Consider the following 27,707-nt stretch of genomic DNA (forward strand, 5'->3'; position numbering starts at 1 on the left):
CCCAGACAGACTCGATGATGTTGAAATCAGGGCTCTGTGGGGGCCAAACCATCACTTCCAGGATTCCTTGTTCTTCTTTACACTGAAGATAGTTCTTAATGACATTGGCTGTATGTTTGGAGTCGTCCTGCTGCAGAATAAATTTGGGGGCAATCACATGCCTCCCTGATGGTATGGCATGATGGATAAGTATCTGCTTGTATTTCTCAGTATTGAGGACACCATTGATCCTGACCAAATCTCCAACTCCATTGGCAGAAATGCAGCCCCAAACTTGCAAGGAACCTCCACCAAGCTTCACTGTTGCCCGCAGACACTCATTCTTGTACCGCTCTCCAGCCCTTCAGCAAACAAACTGCCTCCTGCTATAGCCAAAGGTTTCCAATTTTGACTCATCAGTCCAGAGCACCTGCTGCCATTTTTCTGCATTCCAGTTCCTATGTTTTCATGATAATTGAGTCGCTTAGCCTTGTTTCCATGTTGGAGGTATGGCTTTTTGGCCACAATTCATCCATGAGGACCACTCCTGGCCAGACCTCTCCGGACAGTAGATGGGTGTACCTGGGTCCCACAGGTTTTTGCCAGTTTTTTGCTGATGGCACTGCTGGGCATCTTCCGATGTCGAAGGGAAGTAAGCATGATGTGTCTTTCATCTGTTGCATTAAGTTTCCTTGGCTGACCACTGCTTCTGCAGTCCTCAACATTGCCCGTTTCTTTGTGCTTCTTCAAAAGAACTTGAACAGCACATCTTGAAACCCCAGTCTGCTTTGAATTTTTTGCCTGGGTGAGACCTTGCTAATGCAGTCTAACTACCTTGTGTCTTGTTGCTTTGCTCAGTCTTGCCATGTGTGTGACCTATGACATGAAACTGTCTTTCACAACCTCACCTTAGTAGCAGAGTTTGGCTGTTCCTCACCCAGTTTTAAGCCTCCTACACAGCTGTTTCTGTTTCAGTTAATGACTGTGTTTCAACCTACATATGAAATTGATGATCATTAGCACCTGCTTGGTATAATTGGTTAATCATGCACCTGACTCTAATCCTACAAGATCCCTGACTTTGTGCAAGTGTACAAAGTATGCAAGTGTAAGAATTGATGCTGGTGTGAAGCCAAAGGGTAGTCACACCAAATATTGATTTGATTTAGATTTTTCTTCTGTTCGCTCACTTTGCATTTTGTAAGTTGATAAACATAAACAATTACAGTATATATTTTTGAAAACATTCTTACTTTACAGCATTTTTTCACACCTGTCTAAAACTTTTGCACAGTACAGTATGTTGAAACATTGGGTAACTATCTCTTTCTCAGTGGGGTTATAGGTCTTCTGTCCATCCATAGTTCCTTCATACATTTCATATATCCCCTCTCGTTAGGTCTGTTGTTGTAGTAGTATTCCATCATTCCAGGTTCTTATGTCTCATCCACGTATGGTTTGTTCCAGTAGCCTACTTATTGTCAGATTGTCCTGGTTCCCCAACATGTGCCCATGGACCTCGTTAATCCGGGCGATATCCAAGCCTGAAAGTCTCTTTTAGTTCATGTCACTCTCATATCCAAGGTAGGCAGATGAAGCATTAGGGGGGCTTTGCCCAAGGACCTCTACTGGTAAGATAGGTACCAGCAGGGATTTCAGATCTAGTCTCCCGCATCAAAGGTCGGCACTCTAACTACTACACTATCCATCCGCTACATATATATCTCCATCTATCCATCCCTCCATCCTTAAAGAGGGAAGTGCATACTGAATAAGATCAACTACATTAGTTGCTTCTTTTTAGACAATGTGAAAGCTATAACTCATGGAATCTTAAGCCTTTTAATAAAATTTCTTAGCTGGAAAAGATGCTACCAGACCCTTTTTTTTTTTTTTTTTTTTGCTATAGCAAAGCATAGATTCTGAAACCAAAACAATGTTAAAAAAAAAAAAGAGTGGTGGAAATACATAAAAGTGTTTCAGCTTTATCATTGGTTGCTGTTGTGTTAAAAATTTACATTCCTGGAATTATCTGCAGGAAATATTAGGCAAAATTATGATATAATAAATATTTATTTTCTTTATTTTTACCAGTTAGACTTGTCTGAAAGAAACATGCTGCATTCAAACCATGCTTCATTTTCCAGGAATGGATTTCTTCATATAGTATTGCCAACATCAGATTCCTTGTCCACATTGCTTTCTGGTCTAATAGAATAACATCAGTTCCATACAAACTTTAGAATTACATGATTCACTCATATTAATTTTGCTACACTAAAAAAAAAAAATCAAAAGTATTTTGACTTATTTAGTCCTAGGCACACTTGTTTAGAGGACAATTCTATGGATAACCCTCTGGAAGCATAAAGGGGAAACAAAAAGGACTAAGCTGTGTAGTGTACAGATTGGTTAAGTTTGCTTATTTTTATTCTGGTAAAAATCGAGTTGACTTCAGTTCAGTTACTCATGAATTCTATATCCAACCATTCTATTTTTTTTTTATCTTTTTAAAAGAAGAAATAAATGGTAAAACTCAGAAAAATGCCCTTCCCATGCCCTTCTTTTGATCAATATGAATGGTAACAGAGAGAGAGGCACTTAGAAAAAGAAATTACTACTAAGCACCTCTCAGCTGTATATCTGATGAAACACCCAGTTGTACAATGCAGAAAAAATTCTGTTATTTCAACTGACCTCATCCAAAATAATTATCCAGTTTTATTAATTCCCATTTCCATTTGTAAGAAAGTCTATGTGCAGGAAGCCTTCTGTTTATGTTAAGCTCTGATTACATTAATTTTTTGTATGATCTATTATGGCCTTATTGGATAAATTGGGAGGTACAACAATGTTTTATGTGAACAGTAGAAAGTTTTCAAATTTGGTTATGCATGTGTACATGGCAGGTAACATTTATATGGGTATTACTCTTAACTTACTTGGCTATGGATTTATATACATGTGTATGATATATATTTTCTGTATATTAACAAAACCAAGGGTAAATGGGAAATATGAAAATAATGCAGAAAGGCTTTATTGGCCTGAAGCTAAAGGTAGGAAGTTAGAAGTTGTGCACATATTCACACAGAATTCTGCAAGGTAAGAAGGACCAAACTGATTTTGTGTTTCTCTGCATTTTTATGGTGTTCCCATTTGCCACATGACTTAGGTAAATAATGCTTTTAGGCCCTCATTGGGAACACCTTATGAATCAGCTCTATGAGCCTGAAAAATAAACAATCCATGGTTGCTTTAATGATTTGAAGTGGGGTGCTTTGGCAGAGGACTTTTCATTTCCGAGTTTTTTTTTCTTTTTTTCTTTTCATCCATTTGTAATCTTTGGGCAGACTTGATACAAAGCTCTAAAAACGTAACAAAAACCTCTCTGCCAGAAACAATGATGCATCTTTAGTATCGTCTCCAATTTTATAACGATTATTCTTCTGTGGCCTTAGTTAGCAAATGTACTGGAAATGTGCATACCTGGGGCTCAAGCTGTTTTCAGTATAACAAGAATTTCTTCCATGTGTCAGTTTGGGGAATGGGCTAATTGTCTAATAATGTATACTTTCATGGCCACTAAACATTCACTGCCACATGAAAGAGTGGCTGGGTTATTATTGTTTACATTACCATTGCTATTGGTATGTCAGTAATGCAGTGCTTCAATTTAGCAGCTAAGCATAGGCTATAAGTGTCTTGTCTGTGCTTCATTCTTCCTCTGCTTAGTTCTTTCTTGCTCCACCCCATTCTTCTCTGTATTGCTGAAATCACTTTCCTGTATTTTATGAAAGCTAGTCAGAAGCTAATGTTCCACATCTGAAATAATTATTTCCATATCTCTAGCAACCATTTTTAGTGTCTGATTTCTCCTTCCAGTGTGTCACTGATAAACTTACACTACAACCTGGTAAAGCTTTTATGATTAAAAATCATAAAGCAAGAGATATCCTAATTACCTTGCTTGCCACAATGTTATAATCAGAGTTACAGAATTTTGCTCTAAGAACATTTTTAAAAAGTGTGAATATAAAATGCTGTAAAAATTAGATGTGATTTTGGCTGGAGTCAAAGAGGACTTTGTGCTTAAGTCTGCAACTCTACACCCACTTAACTGGGATTTTTCCCCCTATTTGTTCAATCGTGTCTGATTTTCGGAGACTGCCTGAACAAGTCCCTGCACTTTTCTTGGCAAGGTTTTTCAGAAGTGGTTTGCCATTGCCTGCTTCCTAGGGCTGAGACAAAATGACTGGCCCAAGGTCACCCAGCTGGCTTTATGTGTAAGGAGGGATTAGAACTCACAGTCTCCCAGTTTGTAGCCTGATGCCTTAACCACTACACCAAGCTGGCTCTCATTATCTGTGATTAATCCACATTAAATTTGGTGGCACTTGTACCTGTGTAGTCTTGCATCATAATTGAAAGTCAATTGTTAATAGATTTATACCATTAGATATAATTATTTTCAGCATCAAATGTATCTATTAAAATGTATTTCTAATTGTTTATACTCTTATTTGATTCTAGTATTTAATGTTGCTTTTAATCTTTATGCACTCTTATAAGTGGACTTGATAAACATAACACTTAACAAATGTTCAAGTGTAGTGTGTGTGTGTGTGTGTTTTTTCCTTTTCTGAAATAGCATGACCTGCTGTGTACTTATGACCTGCTATGTTAAGCTACTTTAACCAGAGAAGCTTGAAAGCAGTTCTGTTTTGGATTGATGAAGATGGTTTTATTCAGTGAGGGTGGAAATGGCTCTGCAGCCAATGAGATTATTGATGTAAATAGTTTACCAAACTTTTGAAGTTAGTTCAGCTGAATTCAGTGGGGTGTACTTTTAAATATTTAAAAAATAAGATTACTGTTATAATAACTTATGGTGTAAAAAGTGGTATCAGGAAGTTCCTGGTTTAGATTTGATCAGTATCTTAAATTCATTGGTTAAGCCACCATTCTTCAGATCCCAGTGTGCAGATTTACAAAGTGATTAGGTAAGGATTATTGAAGTAACACAGGAGAGCTGTTTTGAATATTTGAAATTTATTTTTGAAGTGTTGCTGTTATTAAAAAAAGTATTATTATCTAATAAGTGTAGGGTTAAGGCAAGTAAGAATGGGAATAGCAACATTAGATTAAGAAAAAAGTGTGAAACTGGCAAAGTGTAGGAATAGTTACAAGAAGTTCATGCTACAATGGAAATTCCACAGTGCAAAACAGAACAGTGGGGTGAGGATAGGATTGATGTAGTATTATGGATGGAACAGGACTAAGGAGATGCAGTTTCAAGGCTCATCGCAGTCATGGAAGCTCACTGGGTGACTGCATCAGTCATTCTCTCTTAGCCCAGCATATCTCATAGGTCTGTGTGGGGAAAAATTGGAGAAGGAGTATTAGGTATACCATCTTAAGCTTCTAGAAGAAAGGTAAAATGTGTATATATATATATATATAGCATATAAGTTCATCAGCCATTTCCTTGTATCAGGACATAGTACTTGAAGTAGGTCTTTATCTGATGGTTTTGACTGACCAATCTTCGTTTTGCGAAAGACCCTTTCCAATAGGACCATATTATAGCTGATATTTCCGATGTAGAGTTCTCTCATTTGAACACAGTGGTTTTGGATTAATCGATAGAACTGACTTCAATATGTTCTGGAAAGTCACAGAGTAGGATACCAACAGGAATAGTCACTGAAGTTTTTCTAAGTTTTCATATCAACTCAAATGAGCATGGCTTCCCATCAAAAGAGCTTTTCACAGAGCAGAAGTATGCTTCCTTTCTGTTCTTGTCATTTTCAGCCACTGAATTTAGAATTCAGAATGCTTTAATAATTAATATGGCTTTAAGATACTGAAAGGGAATTTGTTCACTGTCAGGTGAATTTCATTTTGAAATAACTAGAATTTGATAAATTATATAATTCATTGCATTTATTTAGAGTAATACATTAATAGCAATCGCAGTATTCTATGAGTTTACCAACTTCAGAAAGATTGTGGCCTGGTTAACAATTTTAATTATGCAAATTAGCAAGACAAAGATTAAAACAGATGTAATTTCTTGGCTTTCAGTTTGTTCAAATAATAAGAGAATAAACACAATCTAAGTAATGTTAAATGAATCAGTGTCCGTTAGATCACTGAAAGAGATCCAAACAAACTTTTCTCACTGACTTAGCTTGGTGTAAAAATCCCTTAAATTTGGTTGGATTGTCTTGCAGAAAAATTTTGCATAATTGCACTATTTGTAATCATGAGTTATACTCAGTGGGACACTTCAGTACATACATAATGAGGAAAAAATGAAATTTGGTATATTATTAATGGTTCAAACAGAAAGAACCCCAGCTTGATGTTCTCTAGATATGTTGAGTTATAATTCAAATATTTCCTAGCTAGCATCTCCAGCAGACATATTTCCTAGGGATAATTTGTTGTTTAACAAATCTGAACAGTTTGCTAAATATGCTTTACAAGGATTAAAATATTTGGTTTCCTAACTCATTTTTAAGTAAATGTGGTAAAATATGTATTTACAAATTCAAATTGAAACTGTTAGGTTAAATTATATTCTTTACCAAAATCAGATATTAACAGTGAAAACTTTCCAGGGTAGTGAACTGTATAATGTTTGGTTGAAGACAATGTATGAGAAGATGCTACAGTAGAAGAGAAGATAATGGTTGGAATGCCAGATCTGTATAGCTGTAAGTCATTCATACTTCTTTCACTGGAAGTCAAAATGTTAAGAATAGGAATCTATCTTGTACATAAATTATTTGCACATTTAGGAGATTATATACCTGGGAGATAATTGCTTTCTTAAAATATTAGTAATAAAGTAAACAGTTGTTGTTTTTGGAAAAAAATAAACAGAAATGCATAGACACTGAAAAGTGTTCCCCATTTAGGTAGACAGCTTTATTTGGGATATTGTATGACCTGTTTCAATTCAGTGCTTATTACAAGTTAAAAGTAATTGTTCTTTTCTAGTTGGGATGATTTACTCAGCTCATTGTAAGTGTAAGGCTTCTGTACATGCACTGATTTTTCTGATTATTGCAAAGGTGTCAAGAGAAGACATAGTATGAAGTGTGATATGATCTTGTGGATAAGGGATAAGCTTATTCTTTAACTCTGTTGTGTTACTGAAATGAGTCATATTATCCTCAGTACTTGATATTGGTATGTATGGCATATTGTCATAGCAGAAAAACAAAGTCATACTATTTAACTATGAAAGGGACGAGCTAAACCACAGCCTTTTTTTTTTTAAATCAGTCATAAGATTTTATTTTCTACTAGACAACCCATGACCCATTGGGTTAGAGATATTTCCTTACCTAAACAGAATGACTAGGGCAAAAAAGCAGCGGGAGTGTGAGCAACTTCTGACTTGCTGCTGGCTTCCCCATTGACTTTGTTTGTGGGAAGCTGGCAGGGAGCATCAGAAATCTCCCTCCCTCCCTTTCCACATATAATATAGGCTTACACCATTTGTGCTCCCCTCACAACCCTCAGGAGAGCCCCCATGAAGCCGCCTCCTCGAGTGACCCATGGAACTGCCTGCCACTTTGCTGGGGGGAGGTGGAACAAAGGGAGTAGCCGACTGTGAGGAAAACTGCACCCGTGCTCCCCATTCTGGTGTGTCCCCAAGGGCTCCCTCCCTCAACGGAGGAAGAGGGCTCACCTGTCAATCACCGGTGCACCCCAGCCAGCCCTACCTCGCCAGCAGGCATCCAAGTCTCTCTCTTGTCCTTCCCTCAACACCCACCACCATAAAGAGTTTTCAAATTTCAGCCTTGGTTCTAAAGTCAATCACCTTGCCACCAGCCAATTGAGCTCAGGGGACAGAGGGAGGCAGGAAAGAGGTTGGGGATATGCTCTTGATGATCACATGACCTGGACTGACCACAGCAGCGCAGCAGCACAGTAGTGCTGAGGCAGCCACAAATTTCCCAAATTTCAGTCCCATGGGAGTAATGGGTCACGGATTTTGGACACATTCTGTAAGTTAGCCTATTTGAGGTAACTTGGTTCTAAAATTGTTGCCTTATGATGCACCGTTTCACCCAATTGAAGGTTACAGACACGAGAGTTTTAGTAGTGTATAGATACAAATCAAGAAAATTGCAGTTGGGTCATTTCCCCCTCTGCCTCCTATGATTGCTTACCCTTTTTTTAAAAAAGACCAAAAAGGTCTGAGAAGAAAATTATATTTATGGATACATTGTAGATCTTATTTTCTGTTTAACAACAAAGTAAAAGGCTTATATATGGCACATGACTGGGTTATTTGCTGGACTGCCCTGTCACCAGTTATTTCTGCCTGTCACACAAGATCCGACAAAGTTGACACACTCCATGTCCCATCAATTAAATGATGCCATCTTCTGGGGCCCAGGAATCATGTCTTCTCTGTCACTCACTTTCCCTGTGGAATAGCATGCCCCTGAGACTCTTTTGGCCTCAATCCTATTGGCCTTCTAAAGACATTAAAAACTTGGGCTTTCCTTCAGCATTGGGCTAGGAAGTTAAGTGAGAGTGTTTTTGGAGCTATGTGTGCTGTCCTAAGCACAATGGGTTCTGGTTTTTTGGTTGATTTTTTACTGTTTTAATTTTTGGTTCCTTGCCTAGAGCTATACATTGAATGCAAATTAGATATATGAATACCTATAAGGGTTTTTTTTATACTTTTGTGATTTTCTTTGTTTATGAGTGATACTTTTATGTTTTAAATTTGAATTTAGTTTATAGTGCTTTAAAATGACTGGAAGTACTGTTCAGTAGGCATATGGATGAAATAAATTCAGAAGATAGAAATCCATGGGTATTAATTTAAAGCATTTATGTAATGTCTTTCAGTCAGAATGCATAGGTATTGAAAGTTCTCCATAGTGGTGGTGGTAGTGGTGGTGGTGATGATGATGATAATAATGAAATAAAAAATGAAATGGAGAAAAATGAAGAACAGATCTAAACACTAATGATGGTAAGGCACAACTAAATCCTAATCTGGTGCCACCAAAACTTGAATTAATCAAAATGTTTTTATTCATTGCCTGGGGGGAAATAAAAGATATCTGGCAAATATATTAGGGTGAATATACCGGAGAATTGCAATGGAAATAATTGCCACAGGTAGTACTATAGATAAGTTTTATTTTTTTCTTACATATTACAATATTTTGTTTGTAAAACAATTGAATAAAGTCAAACTCTATAATTATTTATTACATTTATATCCTGAGCAGATCCCTCAGACACCTGAGGGACACCTGGGCAAACCATCCATATGTGTCCCACTCTGCAGAGGTTAGCGGTGGCAGTCAGTCTAATCTGGATCAGGCATGATCTCACTACAACAAAAGGGTGATAGACGTCCTCTTTACCTTCAGATTGTTATCTTTGAGGTATGACTACCTATGTTTATGCCAGAGATTACCTAAAATATGCTACGGTTGCCTGGGATGCCATAAACTTCTGGGTCTTACCAGATCCCACCCCCAAAGACATGGAAATTGAAGTCCCCCAAAAGCGGTTCTCTACCATAGTCCTGAGGCTAGATCCAGGAGTTCAAGGAAGGTAGCTGGGTGGCTGATACACCAGCAGGAACCCTAGCTTGTCTCTATGTCCCACTTTCACATATATCCTTTCACAGCCCAGTACCTCAGGAGCAGCATTCCCAGTCACAGAAAGAGTGTCCCTAATGATCAGCACCATCTCCCTATAGCATCAAGAAACTAATGAGCATTCAAATAGTCCTAAAATGGGTACTTTGTGTACCATTGCAAGAAATGAACATTGAAAGTAGGAAAAAGTCTGTATTCTTTCGTAAACTTTGTTATACTAATGCGAATATTCATTTTGTCAGAATAAAAAAAAAATAAGATGATTACAGTTGAAATTGGTTGCTTAAAAAGCATATGTGGTAAAATAAGGTAGGATCAAAAATGAATGGTTGATGAATGTGTGTTAACTGAATTCAAAGTGAATAACTGGTATGAAAGAAGTCAATTGAAGTGGTTTGGTCAGATAGACAAAATGAACAAGATTCAAATTTGGAAACAAATATGTGAAGAAAGAGAGTACATTGATTGAAAGAAAGGGGAAGACTGAAAAGGTTTTGATTAGATTGAGTTGATGAAATCCCAAGGAGTGAGAGATGAGAATTAAGAGGTGAGTGAGACAGCGTGTAAATTCAAATGTGGACATAGTAAAATCAAGGACGATAAAAAGATACTGAGAGAAATAGTGAATAGTATTGGCACAAGCTATATTTAGTTTTTCCTTTATTTTTTATTTCCTACCTTTAATTTCTTTTAATTACTACTTATCCTTTTTTGGGGGGGGGGTCCACTTTGTATTTATATATACTGCCATAGTTTTAAAAACATAAAGTATTTCAGAAGAGTCGCTTTGTTAGTCTGCAGATTATAGGGGAAAAATGGGGCACATTAAGGTTTTGTTATGGTATGCAGTGTATTTGTATATTTATTAGAATTTTATTCTAACCAAATGAAAAAGATTCTTGGTGGTTCATATACATCAGTACAAATGCATAAAATATCCAGGATATGCTATTTATCCATTTTTATAAGATAAGGGAAAATGTGTAGGTACAAATACTGTGTTAGGCCACCAGAGGTCTCTTGTTCTCTTTTGCTGAAAACTACAGAACTGGAAAAAAATCATTTAGATTTCACTCTACATAAAAAGAAAGATTATCTGCAAAATATATGAAGTCACTGTCTGGGGGGAGAACTCTGTTGTGGTAGACAGTTTTGATTAGATGGCTTGTTTTGTTGCTTGGAGAAATACTATCTTAGATAAGCATTCCAGGTTCTGTATTGTTAGAAAAAAAATTGACTGGCTACTTTATTCTACCCAAGACTGGTAGGCTCCTAGTACTTGTAACATTCCAACCTATAGACTCTCCTGAGATTAGTTTGATCAGACAAATCATATCTTAAGAGTGTTTTCAGGGTTCAATCTGATTAATAAATGGATATTCTCTAAGCATGATGCTGTACATAAAACAGCCTTTGGTGACACTTCAGTCTCTACTTGAAGACTTACAATGTATAAATTGTGTTTTCATAACAGCACTAGCTCACAAATATATCTTCCTGCTTTCAGTATTTCCATTGCTTCTGTATTTGCGAATACATTCTCTTCCATTTACTGTTGTATTCCTCCAATATCTTATCAGACTCACTTCTCTATGCAGTAAGGGGCTTTTGGGCAGGGGAGCACATGATTTTACACTATGGAAATAATAATGTACTTGTTCTGTTGTATTGTATGAAATGTGAATTGAAGTTAGAAGTAAAGCTGTCTTGGTCAAAAAAGTAAGGCAATGCAGTTCTTTGCATATCAACACAGAAATAAATTTAATTTAGATGAGTGGAGCTTATCCTCAGGAAACTGAATTGCAGTCTTAGAGTACCTGACAAGTTCAGAAGAATAAGTGTATTTAAGTGTAAATAAATTTTTAACAGAAAAAGTGCATATTTTATTAACCAGTTCAGTTTCTGCATACAGTATGCATACACTATGCTTATGGCACCAGCTTATGTAATAACCCTTTCTAGTCAACAAGTAGGAGTTAAAATGGCAGATTATTCATTTCTTATTTATTTCAATGGGCCATTCCTGTCATCAACTAACTTTCCTACAATATGTTAACAAGACTGTTGAAATAGCAAGGTTTTAATTGTTTTCTTGATCCTAATGATGTCAAAACTCCAGGAGAATGCTGTTCCAGAGAAGTGGGGTTACATTTGAGAAGGCCTGCCTCCAAAAATCTTGTAGATGATAGCCTTTAAGAGAGGGAACCCAGAAGGAGAGAAACAGGCAGAAACAGTTGAGAGCAGACAAGGTTCTGAGCTGTGAAGGGCATTAAAGGTCACAAGCACCTTGAATTGAACTTGGGAACCAAATAACAGACAGTGCAGTTTTGAAGTAGTACTGTTACATGGCTGAAATGAGGCATATCCTTGACTACATGAACTGCTGCATTCTGAACCAGTTGCTGCTTCTGAGTGATATTCAAGGGCAACCCATGTACAGTGCATTGCAGTAGTCCAAACAGGAGTTGACTAAGACCCCATCAGGAAGGAGAACCATTGCAAACAGTGGCTCCCAGAATAACACTATAAATGGTATTGAAAACAACTGAAAAGTCAAGTGGGAGCAGGTCATGCTTCCTATATCCTGGTCCCAGCAGAAATCATCCACAAGTGCAGTCAATGTGGTTTCAGTACCATATGCAAGTCTGAACCAAGACTGAAAAATGGTCTAAATAATCTACCTCCTCTAGGGCCTTCCATAATTGCAGGCCCACCCCCTTCTCAAAAGGGAAGGTTGGAGACTGGACAATAGTGTACCAAATTAGCCACGTCAGTCACTGGCTATTGACCAAGAATAGTGATTTTGGGTTCGTTGCATATTTTTCGTTTTCTGATCAAAAAGCTTTTACTGTTTGTACTTTACAGATAGTCCTCAGTTAACAACCGTAATTAGCATTAGGGACTTTGTCACTAAGCTTTGTCACTTCTGGTCGCAGTCATTAAGCGAATCATGCGTGGTTGTTAGGTGCATGTCACGTGACCACAACTTGTGACTTCCTGCCAGCTTCCCCATTGACTTTGCTTGTCTGAAGCTGGCTGTGAAGATCACAAATGGCTATCTCGTGACCACGGGATCTGCAACTGTCATAATTGCATGCTGATTGCCAAGTGGCTGAACCACAATTATATGACTAAGGAGACACTGTGACGGCCGCATATTTGAGGGTCGAATGTAAGACTCCTCATTCCGTGCCTTTGTAACTTTAAACGGTCACTCAATGACTGGTTGCTAAGTGAAGACTACCTGTATCTAGATAACTAAAGACTTAGCAGTTTTATACAATGTTAAACATAACTCTTAATGCTGAAAGCAGGTTTTAACAGTCAGAGGCAGAAATGCTACAAAGCTACTGGTTGCACATTGCTATCAGTTTAAAACAAGAACCATTTTCATTTTAACTTGCCTTGGTGGACCTCATATTGCCAAAACTGGTAAGTGGAGAAAATATTGAAGAAGTTTGCCACCTCTCAACACTGGATTAGCATTAAATCTGAACTGGACCCAAAAAGTGCAAGTATTTCCAAATTAATAATCTTGATCTGGGCAAAATTTTTTATAACAACACTAAAGTAAATCAGCTGTTTGTTGTTGTTGTTTGTTTGTTTACAGCAGTGTATATCACTCTAAAAATATTTTTTTTAAAACCCTAAGCCATATAATAGTGCAATTCTAGGCATGTTTATTTGGACGTGAAGTCCATCATTTATGTTTAATGCATAATAACAGCACTTAAAATTGCCCTGCTTGACTGTTATTTTATGCAGCTTTATTATGGAAAAGCTGCACTAAAGCCAGACCTGTTTCTCAGTAAGCATAAGTAGGATTGCATTGCTCGACATTAAAATACTATAGAAGGTTTTTTGAAAATCAGAACACAAAGAGGGAGTCTGAAACTTAATAATTTAGATTTTATAAAGCTGGAAAATGTTGAATTAATTAAGATTTAAGGTAAAATATATGGTCAGCATAACTGTTTTGTGTTTTTATGAATATAAAATAATTTTCCTCCCATTTTGTAAACACTTTTACGGTATAGAATAGTGTAATCGATTCAGATACTCTGGTAATTCAAAGGATCCTCAAGGTCCAGTAATAAATGTAAAGGAGCACAGTGAAAAAATGGGACTGAAATTAAATATAAAGAACAGCAAACTAATAACAACAGGTTCAACAACCAGTCTTAGAACTGACAGTGAAGATATCAAAGTGGTAGTTAGCTTCTACTTTTTAGGATCAATCATCAACAGTAAAGGACCAAGCAGTCAAGAAATATGCCACAGACTAGCACTTGGTAGAACAGCCATGAAGGCCTTGGGAGAGATAATTCAGATGCCTGGATGTATAAATACCTATGAAGATCAGAAGAACGCAACCAGTGATATTCCCTGTGACGCTCTATGGAACTGAAAGTTAGACTTTGAAAAAAACAAGATAGGAAGAGTACTGATTGAACCTTGGTGTTGGAGAGGACTCCTGCCATCCCTACAAGGTAGACCAGACTAAGAAACCAATGTCATATAGGTCAGGACTACTTTTATTGTAACAGCTCTAGTGACAGAATCTTGCAGGTCTGAATGTGCTTCCCCTTTCCCTCACTTTATCTTCCTGTGAACTAGGGAGGGGCTTGTCTGAGACTTTTCTCAAGTTATATTCTTGGCCAAGGCCCAAGGCCTGCTTATCTGACCATTGCCTTGGTAGCAGCTCTTCCTCCTGTCCCTAAAGGCCATTCCCTATCTCTACACATTCTACACCTCCTGAGAATACCATGAGCAGCCAAGAAAACAAATGGCTCATCAAACAAATCAATTCTCACTCAAGGCACATTTTCCTACTTTGAACACAATGCAAAGACCCAGCTCTCTGGAGAAGGCTCTAATGCTGGGAAAGGTGAAAGGAAAGAGAAGAAGAGGACAACCAGTAGCAAGGACGATGGAATCAAATACAGTGGCAATGAGTGTACCTTAGAAAATCTGAAGAACCAGATTGGAGTCCTGGATCATCTGGAAAAATTTATGTGGTCACTGAAAGTCAGTCCCAGCTTAATGGCACATAATCATCAATCAGCTATGTTGTTATTACTGTTGTTAGCTCAGTCACTTATCCTTTTCCTGTAAGGAGACTGTTCCCTTCTTTTAAAGGAAACCCTGGAACATATTTTATAAACCTTTCAGCCTATATTATTTAACATTTAAAATAGACATACAAACAAATTCAGCTTAGCTTCTTCACAACAATTGACCTACCAAAACTGAGTTCTGTTAGTAGTCTGGAAATCTGAAAGGCAATAGAAAATTTTGTGACTGCTCTTGAAAAAGGATGCTTTTCCGTTCATACATTTTAAAATAGGCTTTTTTGTTGAATTGTTGAGCATGCAATGTATTTGTTGCTTTCTGCTGCTTATGAGCTATTTGGTAATGTAAGAGAATCCTTTTGTAGCAAGCTAAATTCTCCTTGTTACATTGTCAATGGATGCACTGTTGAAGGACCAAGTTAGGGACAGATCATCATGGAGAAAATCTATGTGGTCACTAAGAGTCAACACAGACTTGATGGCACATAATCAATAATTCTTTTCAGAAGGGCTATGTAATTCAGTACAGCTTATTGTGTTTATGGAATTGCATTTTAAATTGGAAAATGCAGTGCTTTCAGATATTGTATCATTACATTTATTGGTAATCCATCCAAATGTTAACAATTTTACTAATTGGGGAAAAAAACAGTGTAGGAATCCAAGAGAAAATTAGTAGGGTTTTGCAAAGCATTCAAAAGAAGCACTTCACAGTTTTTGTTCATATGAGCCATGTACTACTTCTTGAAGCATTGAAATTGTCATCAACTTCAGGAGGGTGGTGAAGCTGCTTCAGAGGCTGTTGCTGGCTTTGTGTTTCTGTTTATTCATGCATAGCTGTTTCATTGGTAATCCCACCAGAAATATTGCCTTCCATAATATCCAAATAATAGGGTTAACCTTCAAAGTTCATATATATACAATATAACCTTATATTGTATTTTAATTAATATTTATTCTTTTACTGTAAATTGCCCAGAGTCACTTCCAGGGAGATGAGCAGTGGCAAATGTGAAATATAAATAAATCAACCAACCAATCATGTGAGTCTCCCAAAGGACATGGCTGTTTTAATGTGACAGAGGCATTTTTTTACTCATGGATTGCAAAACACTTCTTTCAAATATTTTGTACACCCTATTAATTAGGTTTTAAATAGTGTTATTCTTAATTTCCTTATTTCAACATATCCTATATGTGAAGTGACGCTATCCTGATTGCTGTTGCTCCAATTCATCATGCAGTTTACTGTATTTGATTGCAATATGTTAATTACTATAAAACTAAAGAGGTAGTGATACTAAATTTTCATATCTAAAGGTCAGAGACCTGCAAATGATTCCAGTAGTTGAGGATGCCCAAGTAGCTGGAACTCATGTATCTGCTGCAGCATGGAATGATGCTGCTCTAACATCAGGTGTCATTCTTCTTAATGAAAAGGAAAACTAACAGGAGGTAGAGAATGACACCCATGCAAGTCACTGATAACAGTATTAAGGGATTAATTTATTCTCTGAAACCCATGGAAAAGTTTAAATTTAGTGAGTATCAGCTTTATAAGCCAATTCTGTAGATGCTGACTCAAAAGTAAACTACCCTGAAAAATTGTTTTGCTTTATTTATAAGAAATTATTAACAATAAAAAGCAGACCACTGAGCCCAGACAGTATCTGGGAGTTCTTGAAGAATCCAGATGTGGAGTTGTTGATCTGCTAACAAAAGTATGTAATATCTTCAAGATCAGTCCCTTAAATAATATGAATATGTAATAACATTTTTAAAAATACATTGAAAGACAAGTTCTGTACATTGATGCAAAATTTTGGTAAAAACAATAAAGCAAAACATTGGTTCTGCAAAGTTAAATCTGTTATTTTCCAGATTAGAAGATGTTCTAACTACTCTCAGATGATTTCTGAATGGTAGGAGAAATTCAGCTTCCTTTGAAAATTACCCTGAAGATTAGCCTTTCTTTGTGATGGGCTGATTGTAGTATCTAAACCTAACACTTAATGGGGCTTCTCTCTCCTTTCTATATCCAGTTACTTCTTTCTCTAGATTAAATGCCATTAAGTTGGTGTTGACTTTTAGTGGCCACAGATAGAGTTTCCAGGATCACCTATTCTCAGCCTGGCCCTTTAGGTCTCTCAGTGGTACATTGGCTATCATAATTAAATCTGTTCACTTTGCTGTCAATTGCCCCTTTTCTTGTCTTCCACTTTCTGAGCATTATGGGCTTTTCAAGAGAGCTGAGTCTTGACACAGTGTTTTCAAAATATAGTTTGAGCCTGATCATTTGTGCCTTGAGTGATTTGTTCTGTGATCCATTTGTGTATCATCCTGGCTATCCATAGTATTGTCAAGAATCTTCTGCAACATCAAAGTTCAAAGGCATCAGTATTCTTCTTCAAAGTTGTTTTTTGCATCCATAGGTTGCAAAAGGAATACCATTTTCTACATGATTCTAATGTTTGTAGGTATAGACACGTCACGACATCCACATATTTTATTCAGTATTTCATTGCTTCTGTACCAAGTGCTAGTCTGTGACCAAGAAAGACATATTTCTTGAGTGTTGGTTCCTTTCCTGCTGATAGTTCTAAAAGGCAAGACGTATCCACCATTTCAGTGTCTTCACTGTCAGTTGTAAGGTTGGTTTCTGAACCTGTTTTCATTAGTTTGGTCTTCTTTATATTTAACCTTAATTCCAGAGTCCCTGGGAGTCAAGCGGCATATACATTTAATATATTAGTATTAGTATGTTTTAAAATTATGGTTTTTAACAAATGTATTCACACATCTATACAGATAGAGACAAAGAAATAGATAATGTATTTACAAATGTATCACACACTTATGCTGGTGGGAATGAAATTTTCAGGAATGGTTTCAGCTGGAGTTAGCGATCCTAGGCTGCCATGGTAGGAATGTTAGCACTGACAAGGTTGTTACCTCTGTGTCCATATGTTTTCTAACTATAGTATTCTTTGGAAAGGATATCATAAATTTAGGTTCATGTTCCTAAAGGTAACTACACTACTTAAGAAAAGTTCCTGTAGGTAAAGTTCCTATAATAAGACTATATCATGTTCCTATAGGTAACTATGCTACTTAAGACAGGTTTTAGGAGGGGGAAAATTTGAGTTAACAATATAAGTCATAAGATAGAAAGGAACTCTTATGGATAAGTAATTGTTTAAAGTACAGAAAGTGAAGAGTAGGACTTGTACATTCTCATAATGAAAGCATATAACATCACATTATTTTCGTTATTATAAATAGTTAATATAGAATTGTTATAATATGTTTATGAAATCACACCTTTTTATTAAATCTCTTCCCCATTCTGCTTTCTTTCTGTGTATAAAATCCACTGATAGAGTTGATAATAAAAAGCTAGGAAAAGAATCTCAGGATTAAGTTGGCTATGTCAAAAAAATGTATGGCAGCATGTGCTGGAGCTGGGAATAGGGAAATTTGTGTGTGGGGGGGGAATAGTTTTGGACATAAATACATTTGGAACATATATACATTTGCACAGTTTTGTTTATTTTATCCCCAAACGGATAAAACTCAAAAGGATTTTAAAGAATAAGCAAAATTATCAGAATTTTGTATCTCTTGCAGTATATCTTATGAGAAAATGTTATAAAATTTGGAGTATCTAGTTTAAAAAAAGGGAGCATGATATTATTACATAAATTAATGTAGAGGAAATGGATAGGGAGAGGTTCTCCCTCTCCTATAAATACTAAATCTCAGGTCATTCAATAAAGGTGAATGATAGGAGATGCAGGTAGACAGGAAATACTTTTGAACAGAGTATAATATTCTTCCGGTACATGTAGTGACAGCCATCATTCTAGACAGCTTTGAAAGTGCATTAGAGAGAACCATGATAGGAAAGGGTAAAAATGGTGTCATCTTTTAAGGATTTTACTCTACAAAATATAGATCTGCAGCCTTTGTGTTTTTTTTTTAAATAAAGATTGATATCTAATCTTTGCATGGAATGTACATATATGTGGTACAACTTTTGATTCTGAAACTCTGTATTCAGAGTCCAAAAATAAGTATTATCCTTTTTCCCATCTTAACATCAGCAATATTTTTTGAAGGCTGCAAGATTTGTTCTTAGAATTTCTAAGCTGTTTATTTTTTTTCCTGTGAAGAACAGACTGATTAATAAAGTATTATAAGAGATACTGATCTTTCCGAATGTTAGCCTGAACCTGATTTAATTTATATTGTGGTTGAATATTAAAAGAAACAGAACAGTTAGTACTTAGGTGTGAAAACATTAAGCAAAATTATTCTTGGGGAAGGAAATACTTGCTGAAGCTGATGAAAATAATAATGTTTTGACTTTTGGCCTAACTGCTGTACAGAAATCCTTAGCCATTTATGACATACTCAGATTATTTCATAAGAACTGAATAATCCTGTAAAGACTGGCTGTTCAATTTTTAATGGCTTTCCTATAGGAAGATAACTTCATATAGTTTTTATGTGATGAAATCGAAATTTAACTTGATCAGTTATTTGTTAATAAAATAGACCAGATTTCCCCAAACAGGTTCTCTTCTCATGTTGTATTTTAATTTCCAGAAAGTAGAAAGACTGATTTAAATGAAAGCAGTAGACCCAGTTTGGTATAGTGGTTAAGGCATCAGGCTACAAATAGGGAGACTTATGAATTCTAGTCCCACTTTAAGCACAAATCCATCTGGATGACCTTGGGCCAGTCACTCTCTCAGTCCTAGGAAGTAGGCAAGGGCAAACCACTTCTGAAATCTTGCCAAGGAAACTGCAGGGATTTGTCCAGGCAGTCACCAGGGGTCAACACTGACTCAAAAGGCATCAGTCAATCAACCCAAATAGTTCCATTGAATCAGAGATAAATTACCATATTTTTCCGACTATAAGACGATACTTTTTTCTAAAATCCTTACCCTAAAAATTGAAGGGCGTCTTATTCAAGGAAGTCAGCCGAGAATCGCGCGGTTGCAAAACTGCCCATACTTTGTTTCTGCAGAGAGGCTTCCTCCTATTGCTAGCCTCCAATCATGAGTGAAATAGCTTGTCTCCCAAACAGACTTCCTCCAGTCACGAGCCTGATGTAACTGACGTCAGCTGAGGCTGAACAAACCAATTGGAGGAAGGCTGTTTGCAGAGACAAGCAGTTTCACTCCTGCTTGAATGTAATCAGTTATACAAAAGAGCCTGGAAATAGAGCTTCAGAGAGACGGTTTGGACCTCCTCCCACTGAGTGTATCAGGTAAATGTTAACTAATTACTAAATAAAAATGTGTTCTGCACTATCTTTAAAATATTGATTTCTTAATTTTGGGTCGGAAAAGTGGGGGTCATCTTGTACATGGGGGTGTCTTATTGTCGGAAAAATACAGTACATTAAAATTCCCATATCTTAATTTTCCTCCCATGAGGTGTATTGGTCTGCCTATAGAATTATAAGATTGTTTTTCTGGTGAATTTACCACATGAACCTATGATAGCTTTTATTTTTTATTTAGGCAATATAATCTCTAAAGTGGTCAGGAAAGCATATACTGTATTATCTTATTCTGTATCTGTATGTTAACTCTGTGGGACAGATATTTCAATGAATCATTCAAAACAACCTAAGGCAATGAATGGTGATTTGAATCCAGTATGTTGTAGTGACTTAAGTGCCGAAAATTGTTAAGGGACATTTTAATAGGTGTACATGAAAGAAAGATGGAATAAAATGTTATCACACTAACCCAAAGAATGCTTAACTTTATATGAAGAAATATACAGAAGATGCATTTTAATTTCATAAAGTATGTATCACATCTTATATGGCACAATTGGCAACAAGTAGGAAAAAAAATGGAAAAAAGATGTAGAGTGTTAACTTCTACTCAGTGTTATATCTTACCTTTTAATTTTGTTCGCTATTTTTGTTGCACTGTTTTTCATCTGACATAAATATTAATACAAGAAAATGTCAATACTAGAACCAAGATTTTAGTAAAAGATTGGGTTGTTTGTTTATTTAGCAAATGTATATAGCAGCCCATCTCACTGAATGTGATTCTGGGCAGTATACAACTAACAGCAATTAAAGCAATATAACAACTAATAAAACAATTAAACATATTTAAAAAAAAAAAGATTGTGGGAGATTTATAAGTTAATTTGCTCTGAGATATACTGTATATTCAATATACAGTGGGGCAAAAAAGTATTTAGTCAGCCACCAATTGTGCAAGTTCTCCCACTTAAAAAGATGAGAGAGGCCTGTAATTTTCATCATAGGTATACCTCAACTATGAGAGACAAAATGAGAAAAAAAATCCAGAAAATCACATTGTCTGATTTTTAAAGAATTTATTTGCAAATCATGGTGGAAAATAAGTATTTGGTCACCTACAAACAAGCAAGATGTCTGGCTCTCACAGACTTGTAACTACTTCTTTAAGAGGCTCCTCTGTCCTCCACTTGTTACCTGTAGTAATGGCACCTGTTTGACCTTGTTATCAATATAAAAGACACCTGTCCACAACCTCAAACAGTCACACCCCAAACTCCAGTATGGCCAAGACCAAAGAGCTGTTGAAGGACACCAGAAACAAAATTGTAGACCTGCACCAGGCTGGGAAGACTGAATCTGCAATAGGCAAGCAGCTTGGTGTGAAGAAATCAACTGTGGGAGCAATAATTAGAAAATGGAAGATATACAAGACCATTGATAATCTCCCTTGATCTGGGACTCCATGTAAGATCTCACCCCGTGGGGTCAAAATGATCACAACAACAGTGAGCGAAAATCCCAGAACCACACGGGGGGACCTAGTGAATGACCTGCAGAGAGCTGGGACCAAAGTAACAAAGGCTACCATCAGTAACACACTATGCCGCCAGGGACTCAAATCCTGCAGTGCCAGATGTGTCCCCCTGCTTAAGCCAGTACATGTCCGGGCCCGTCTGAAGTTTGCTAGAGAGCATTTGGATGATCCAGAAGAGGATTGGGAGAATGTCATATGGTCAGATGAAACCAAAGTAGAACGTTTTGGTCTAAACTCAACTCGTCGTGTTTGGAGGAGAGAGAATGCTGAGTTGCATCCAAAGAACACCATACCTATTGTGAAGCATGGGGGTGGAAGCATCATGCTTTGGGGCTGTTTTTCTGCAAAGGGACCAGGACGACTGATCCGTGTAAAGGAAAGAATGAATGGGGCCATGTATCGTGAGATTTTGAGTGAACACCTCCTTCCATCAGCAAGGGCATTGAAGATGAAATGTGGCTGGGTCTTTCAGCATGACAATGATCCCAAACACACCGCCCAGGCAACGAAGGAGTGGCTTTGTAAGAAGCATTTCAAGGTCCTGGAGTGGCCTAGCCAGTCTCCAGATCTCAACCCCATGGAAAACCTTTGGAGGGAGTTGAAAGTCTGTGTTGCCCAGCGACAGCCCCAAAACATCACTGCTTTAGAGGAGATCTGCATGGAGGAATAGGCCAAAATACCAGCAACAGTGTGTGAAAACCTTGTGAAGACTTACAGAAAACGTTTGACCTCTGTCATTGCCAACAAAGGATATATAACAAAGTATTGAGATGAACTGCTGATATTGACCAAATACTTATTTTCCACCATGATTTGCAAATAAATTCTTTAAAAATCAGACAGTGTGATTTTCTGGATTTTTTTCCCCATTTTGTCTTTCATAGTTGAGGTATACCTATGATGAAAATTACAGGCCTCTCTCATCTTTTTAAGTGGGAGAACTTGCACAATTGGTGGCTGACTAAATACTTTTTTGTCCCACTGTATAAAGTGTTCAGAGACTGTCTTGGACCTAAAAGTACTTTTGGAAATTTTAAAATAAAGTTTTAAAATACACTCGATTGTTGTTTGGGAGTATAGTCTATGTAGTGCTTTATCCACTATATCAAAAGACTTCAACCTATTGAGTAGTGTCTGTTTTGCATTATAGTGATCTAACATAAATCTGTCTTGAAACTTAGGAGGTACAACTGATGTCCATATGTGAAATATAGTAATAGTTTAAAAAGGGGGGGAGTGAACTACCAAAATTTTAGTGTGTTTAAACAGAAAACATTAATCTCCCCCCAAACAAGTAAGGCAGTGTTCTAGAACCTTGAACTTGAAATATTCTAGATCACAATGTGCAAGGTAGTGAGAGTTCCTGTATGTTTACCTGAATAGATTTCTTCAGACAGCAACAGTTCAAAGACACATGGTGATAGTTTCATCAATAGAGTACTGCTATGGTATACTTGAGGCAGATTATGTAAGTTGCTAAATCAAGCCAAATACAAGTGTTTTTTATAGTCTTAGGACAGCCTTTTGCAAACTGGTACCAACCAGATACGTTAAGGTTACATTTCTCAGAACTATCAGCTAACAGCATATCACTCAGCCCTGCTCACTGGGAATTCTGAGAGTTGTTGTCCCAATATATCAGGCTGCAATAAACAAGCAGGTATATCTTTGTATTGTACTCACTATAAGCAAAAGCAATTTTAAAAAAAAAATACAGTTAATATTGATTCAGGGAGTAATTTCCCATTTCCTGTCTGTTAATATTTCCTATGAGAGCTGTGCCTACCTATAGTCTTTTTGTGAGCACTGTTATAAGATACATATGCTGTAACATACTGTTTCTTCACAAAAATAAATAAAATTTGAGATTAAAGGTTATCATTTATCATGCACAATCACAAAACTGACTTACATTATGTGAAACTGTTGGATGTGGATGCCCTACTTATTAGATGAAGAGTTCAAGAGATTGAACTAACATCCTATTGTTTCTTACATGGGAATGAACCCATTGAATCACTATGACATACTTGTGAATAGATATTTATAGGATGTTATCTTACGTAAGAGAGATGCATGATGGATGTAGGAGAAACAGTGGTCTAATTTAGAGGAGATAATGTGCATTTGCTTACTGGCAATCTCTCTTCAGTCCCCTTAGCACATGGAATCCTTCACAGATACTACTGTACATTGCTGTTCTGGATGAGTGGAAGGTAAAGGCCTTTTGTTTTTTAATGAAGTTCTGTTACAGAAGTCAATATATTTACTTTTTACCAAGTAACCATATATCACCTCATATGTTTTTATGTCACTTTCTAACTTTATATATTTGTCTGTACATTGCTTAAAACTGAGCTTCTGAAAAGAATGAAATGAGGTATCTGGCAGGGGCAACTCAACTGTTTAGAAAACTAAACCTTACGGCAGCAGTACCTTTAAGCTAACAAAGATATTGTTAAATATGCTTTCTATTGTGTCAAACATAGCTGACAGACTATGTTCTATCTTGAAAATCTGCTGATAAACTACAGTATATATTCCATTTATACTAAAGTAAATCAGGTACTGTTTAGGACTTCGTGAAGACATCTGGAAGATGCTCTCTGATATTAAAAGGAAGTGCTATAATTTTTTGGTTGTATATCCTATTAAGGAGGATATCTATTAAGGAGGGCTGACCTAGCATGCATCATTGAGACCTGGCTGGATTCAGAGTGCAGGGTAGCCCTCACAGAGTTATGCCCAGCTGAGTTTTGAGTGTGGCATCAGCCGAGAGTCCTGGGCAGGGGTGGAGGTGTGGCAATCGTCATCCGGGAATCTCTTACAGCTTTCAGGGGCGCTGCACCACAGGTCACTGGATGTGAGACCCTGTTCATCAAGTTGGGCTCTAGGGATCAATGGGATTACTGCTGTTGTACCGGCCTCCCTGCTGCACAGTAACTTCCCTGCCTGAGCTCCTTGACACCATTTCTGGGTTGGCAGTGGAGTTCTCCAGGCTTATGGTCTTGGGAGACTTCAGTTTGCCTTCTCTAGGGATGGGGTCTGAGGGGGCTTGGGAGTTCATGGCCACCATGACAGCCATGGGCCTATCCCAAATCATCCAGAGCCCGACATAGAACAGTGGTCATATACCGGATCTGATGTTCCTGTCAAAGCAGTGCCTATGTGATCTGAAATTGGGGGAGCTTTTGGTGTCCCCCTTGTCATGGTCAGATCATGCCCTGATCACAATGAGATTCCCTAGCACCACTATCCACTGCAGGGAGGCTGGACCTATTAGATCATTCCGCCCTGGCGACTAATGGCCCTGGATGGGTTCCAGAGGGAGCTGGGGGTTGTTCCTGTTGGTCTGCTGCATGGTCCATCTGAAGCCTTGGTAGCTGCTTGGAATGAAGGGGCGGCTGAGGCTTTGGATCAGATCACACCCATGCGACTTCTCTCCTCTTGGGGATCCCAGCACTCTCCAGGGTTTACAGAAGAGCTAAGGGAGAGGAAGGGAGAGAAGAGATGTCTAGAACATCGCTGGCGCTCGATAAGGGACGAACTCAACACGGGTTAGAGCGGCTATTCATGGCTACTTAGTGTCAATAAGGGCGGCGAAGCATCATTATTCCTCCACTCTTATTGTGTCCGCAGATAGCTGCCCCGCAGCCCTGTTTCAGGTGACACAAGCCCTCCTGGGTAAGGATGGCTTGGAGAACCTTCTGCAGGGACGTGCAGAGGAACTTTCTCGGCATCTGTTGTATAAAATCTCTCAGATTCATTCTCAGTTGGATGCTGGCTTTACTGCAGGTCCAGTGCCTAGGGAGGAGTCTTGCCCTGTTATCTGGGAACGGTTTGAACCTGTTGGACCTGAGGAAGTGGACAGGGTCCTTGGAGCTGTGAGCTCAGCCACCTGCTTGCCAGTGTTCAGTTAAAGCCTGTTGTTCCCCATCCAGACCTTCACAGTCTTCAGGCACCAGGATAAGACGTTCACAGCATCACTTAATTCACCAGGGGCAGAGATGTATAACTGGGTATCATCAGCATACTGATGATACCTCACCCCATGGCGACGGATGAGCTCACCCAGCGGTCTCATGTAGATATTAAATAGGAGAAGTGAGAACACTGAGCCCTGTGGCACCCCACATAACTGGCTGAGTGGCTATGGATTCTGGGGCCTTCTGGTGCTAGAGTTATGCCATCTTTGGTACTGGATGGGGTCGCACTGCCCCAGACAGACCCTGTGTGCAATCTGGGGGTCCTCCTGGACTCATGACTCCTGCTCGAAGAGCAGGTGGCAGTTGTGGCTAGTAGGGCCTTTGCATAGCTTTGTGTTGTGCGCCAGTTGCCTCCCTTCCTAGATCAGAGGGACCTAATCACTGTCACTCATGCCATGTTCACCTCCCGTTCAGATTTCTGTAATGTGCTCTACATAGGGCTGCCTTGAAGCGTATCTGGAAGCTTCAACTGGTGCAAAATGCAGCGGCGCGGGCAGCTATGTATGCCCCTAGGGTGGTATACATTACACCTCTGCTTCATGAGCTGCACTGGTGTAATTCAAGGTGCTGGTTTTGACCTTTAAAGCCATTCATGGCATGGGGCCGGGTTACCTGAGGGACCACCTCTCCCCAATTACATCTGCCTGTCCTGTCAGATCTGGCAGAGAAGGCATGCTGCAGATCCTGTCTGCTAGAGAAATAAATTTGGCAGGTCCCAGGAGGTGGGCCTTTTGTGCTGTGGCGCCTGCCTTGGGGAATCTTTTCCCCCCGGAATTGAGATTAGCTCCATCCCTTTTAACATTCCATAAGTCCCTCAAGACCTGGCTATGTGATCAGGCCTGGGGTTCCCAGGGGATCAGGGAGATTTTACAGTGGCTCCCTTATTTATTTTATCCCCTCCTGTTTTGTGTGTTTTTACTACTTTTTATACGTAGTTGTTTTTATGTTTTTTTTTAATTGTTGTACGTGGCCCAGAGTCACCTTGTGTGAGATGCGTGGCTATATAAATATGATAAATCATCATCATCATCATCATCATCTTACATACCTTTAGCCATGGTTTGATTGACCATATGTGTAATTGAATAAAAGCAGATGATGATGAGCAGAACAGTCTTGAATGAGAATGGTACAGAATAAACAGCAAATCTATCCTGTCAACTCATACTTGTCTGGTCAAGTATATCTCTATGACTTATCTCTTTAAGACTGAGCTACTTATGAATGGTCTGTTTAATGCATTTATGAGTATTATTTAATAATACAAGGGAAATTGGCTGACAGGTCCATTTCAGACCCCTCTAAGGGAACAAAGCACTTTTAATCCATCATAGAATGCTCTTATTTCAGAGCTTTCTGCCTACTATTACCAGTGGGAGAATTACAAATGGCAGCTTCACTCTATTCTATCATAACCATCTCAAGTTATTAAGAGGAAGGAAGAATAGGACCTGAGCCTCTTTCTGTGTTCCTGTTATATGTGAGATCCTGTTATATGTGGATTAGGACACTGTGACCTGCCTAATAAACCACATTAAGCAAATCATATCTTAGCATGTTTTCTGAATTAGCCATTACAACCACACCTTATGAAAATTACTGAGTGACAGTTTTCATGCATCAATTATTATTGCAAGACAATTATTTGAGAAATTAAAAAGAATCTGTGAGAAATTACATTAGGCTATATAAGGAGATTATATTCTTTTTCACAGTAAGCAGACTATGCAAAGCACAGAAAAATAAATAATAGTACTAAGCAAAAGGAGTTAAAGCAGGAAAAATTAAGGCATGAAATAGAAAAAGTAAAGGAAATTTAATTTACACCAATACCATTTAGTATACCAATCTATATCTTTCTGCCCTTGTGAACCATCTTTACTTCTATCATATCCATACACTAATGCACACCTTTGATTTTCTTCTTTATACTTCTCACCTCTCTCTGAGAATTTCATAACTCCACCCAATCACAACATTCTTAATTTTCTTCTTCCTCTCAACTCATCCATACTTCTTCATATAAGCATATTGGGAGATGTAACAATACACCTCAAGTTTTGCCACAGTTTATGGTTTTTGATAGTTCTTTACTTCTACTAACATAGACATTGATTTTCAATCCAATTGCATTTAAAATGTTGTGTAAATCAGCTTGAATTGGTGCTTCCATTTATTTAAGTTGCAATT

The 27,707-nt window shown here is 37.8% G+C and overlaps 1 protein-coding gene across 19 annotated transcripts in view; it reads left to right on the forward strand.

Annotated features, from left to right (window-relative positions):
* BBX (BBX high mobility group box domain containing) overlaps positions 1–27,707 on the forward strand; it is a 165,264-nt gene that overhangs the window by 47,597 nt on the left and 89,960 nt on the right. For 10 of the 19 annotated variants that reach the window (XM_088144473.1, XM_088144488.1, XM_088144475.1 and 7 more), the window contains one exon: positions 23,684–23,747. The exons of the other annotated variants lie outside the window; for them this stretch is intronic. In XM_088144473.1, coding sequence (XP_088000599.1) covers positions 23,684–23,747 — 64 coding nt within the window. The remainder of the gene's footprint in view (positions 1–23,683; positions 23,748–27,707) is intronic. 19 annotated transcript variants of the gene reach the window in all.

The sequence above is a fragment of the Python bivittatus genome, unplaced genomic scaffold (genome assembly GCF_059951505.1).
Source record: "Python bivittatus isolate LINGU-HERP-01145 unplaced genomic scaffold, Pbiv_v1 ctg000350_np1212, whole genome shotgun sequence".
Classification (NCBI taxonomy): Eukaryota; Metazoa; Chordata; class Lepidosauria; order Squamata; family Pythonidae; genus Python; species Python bivittatus.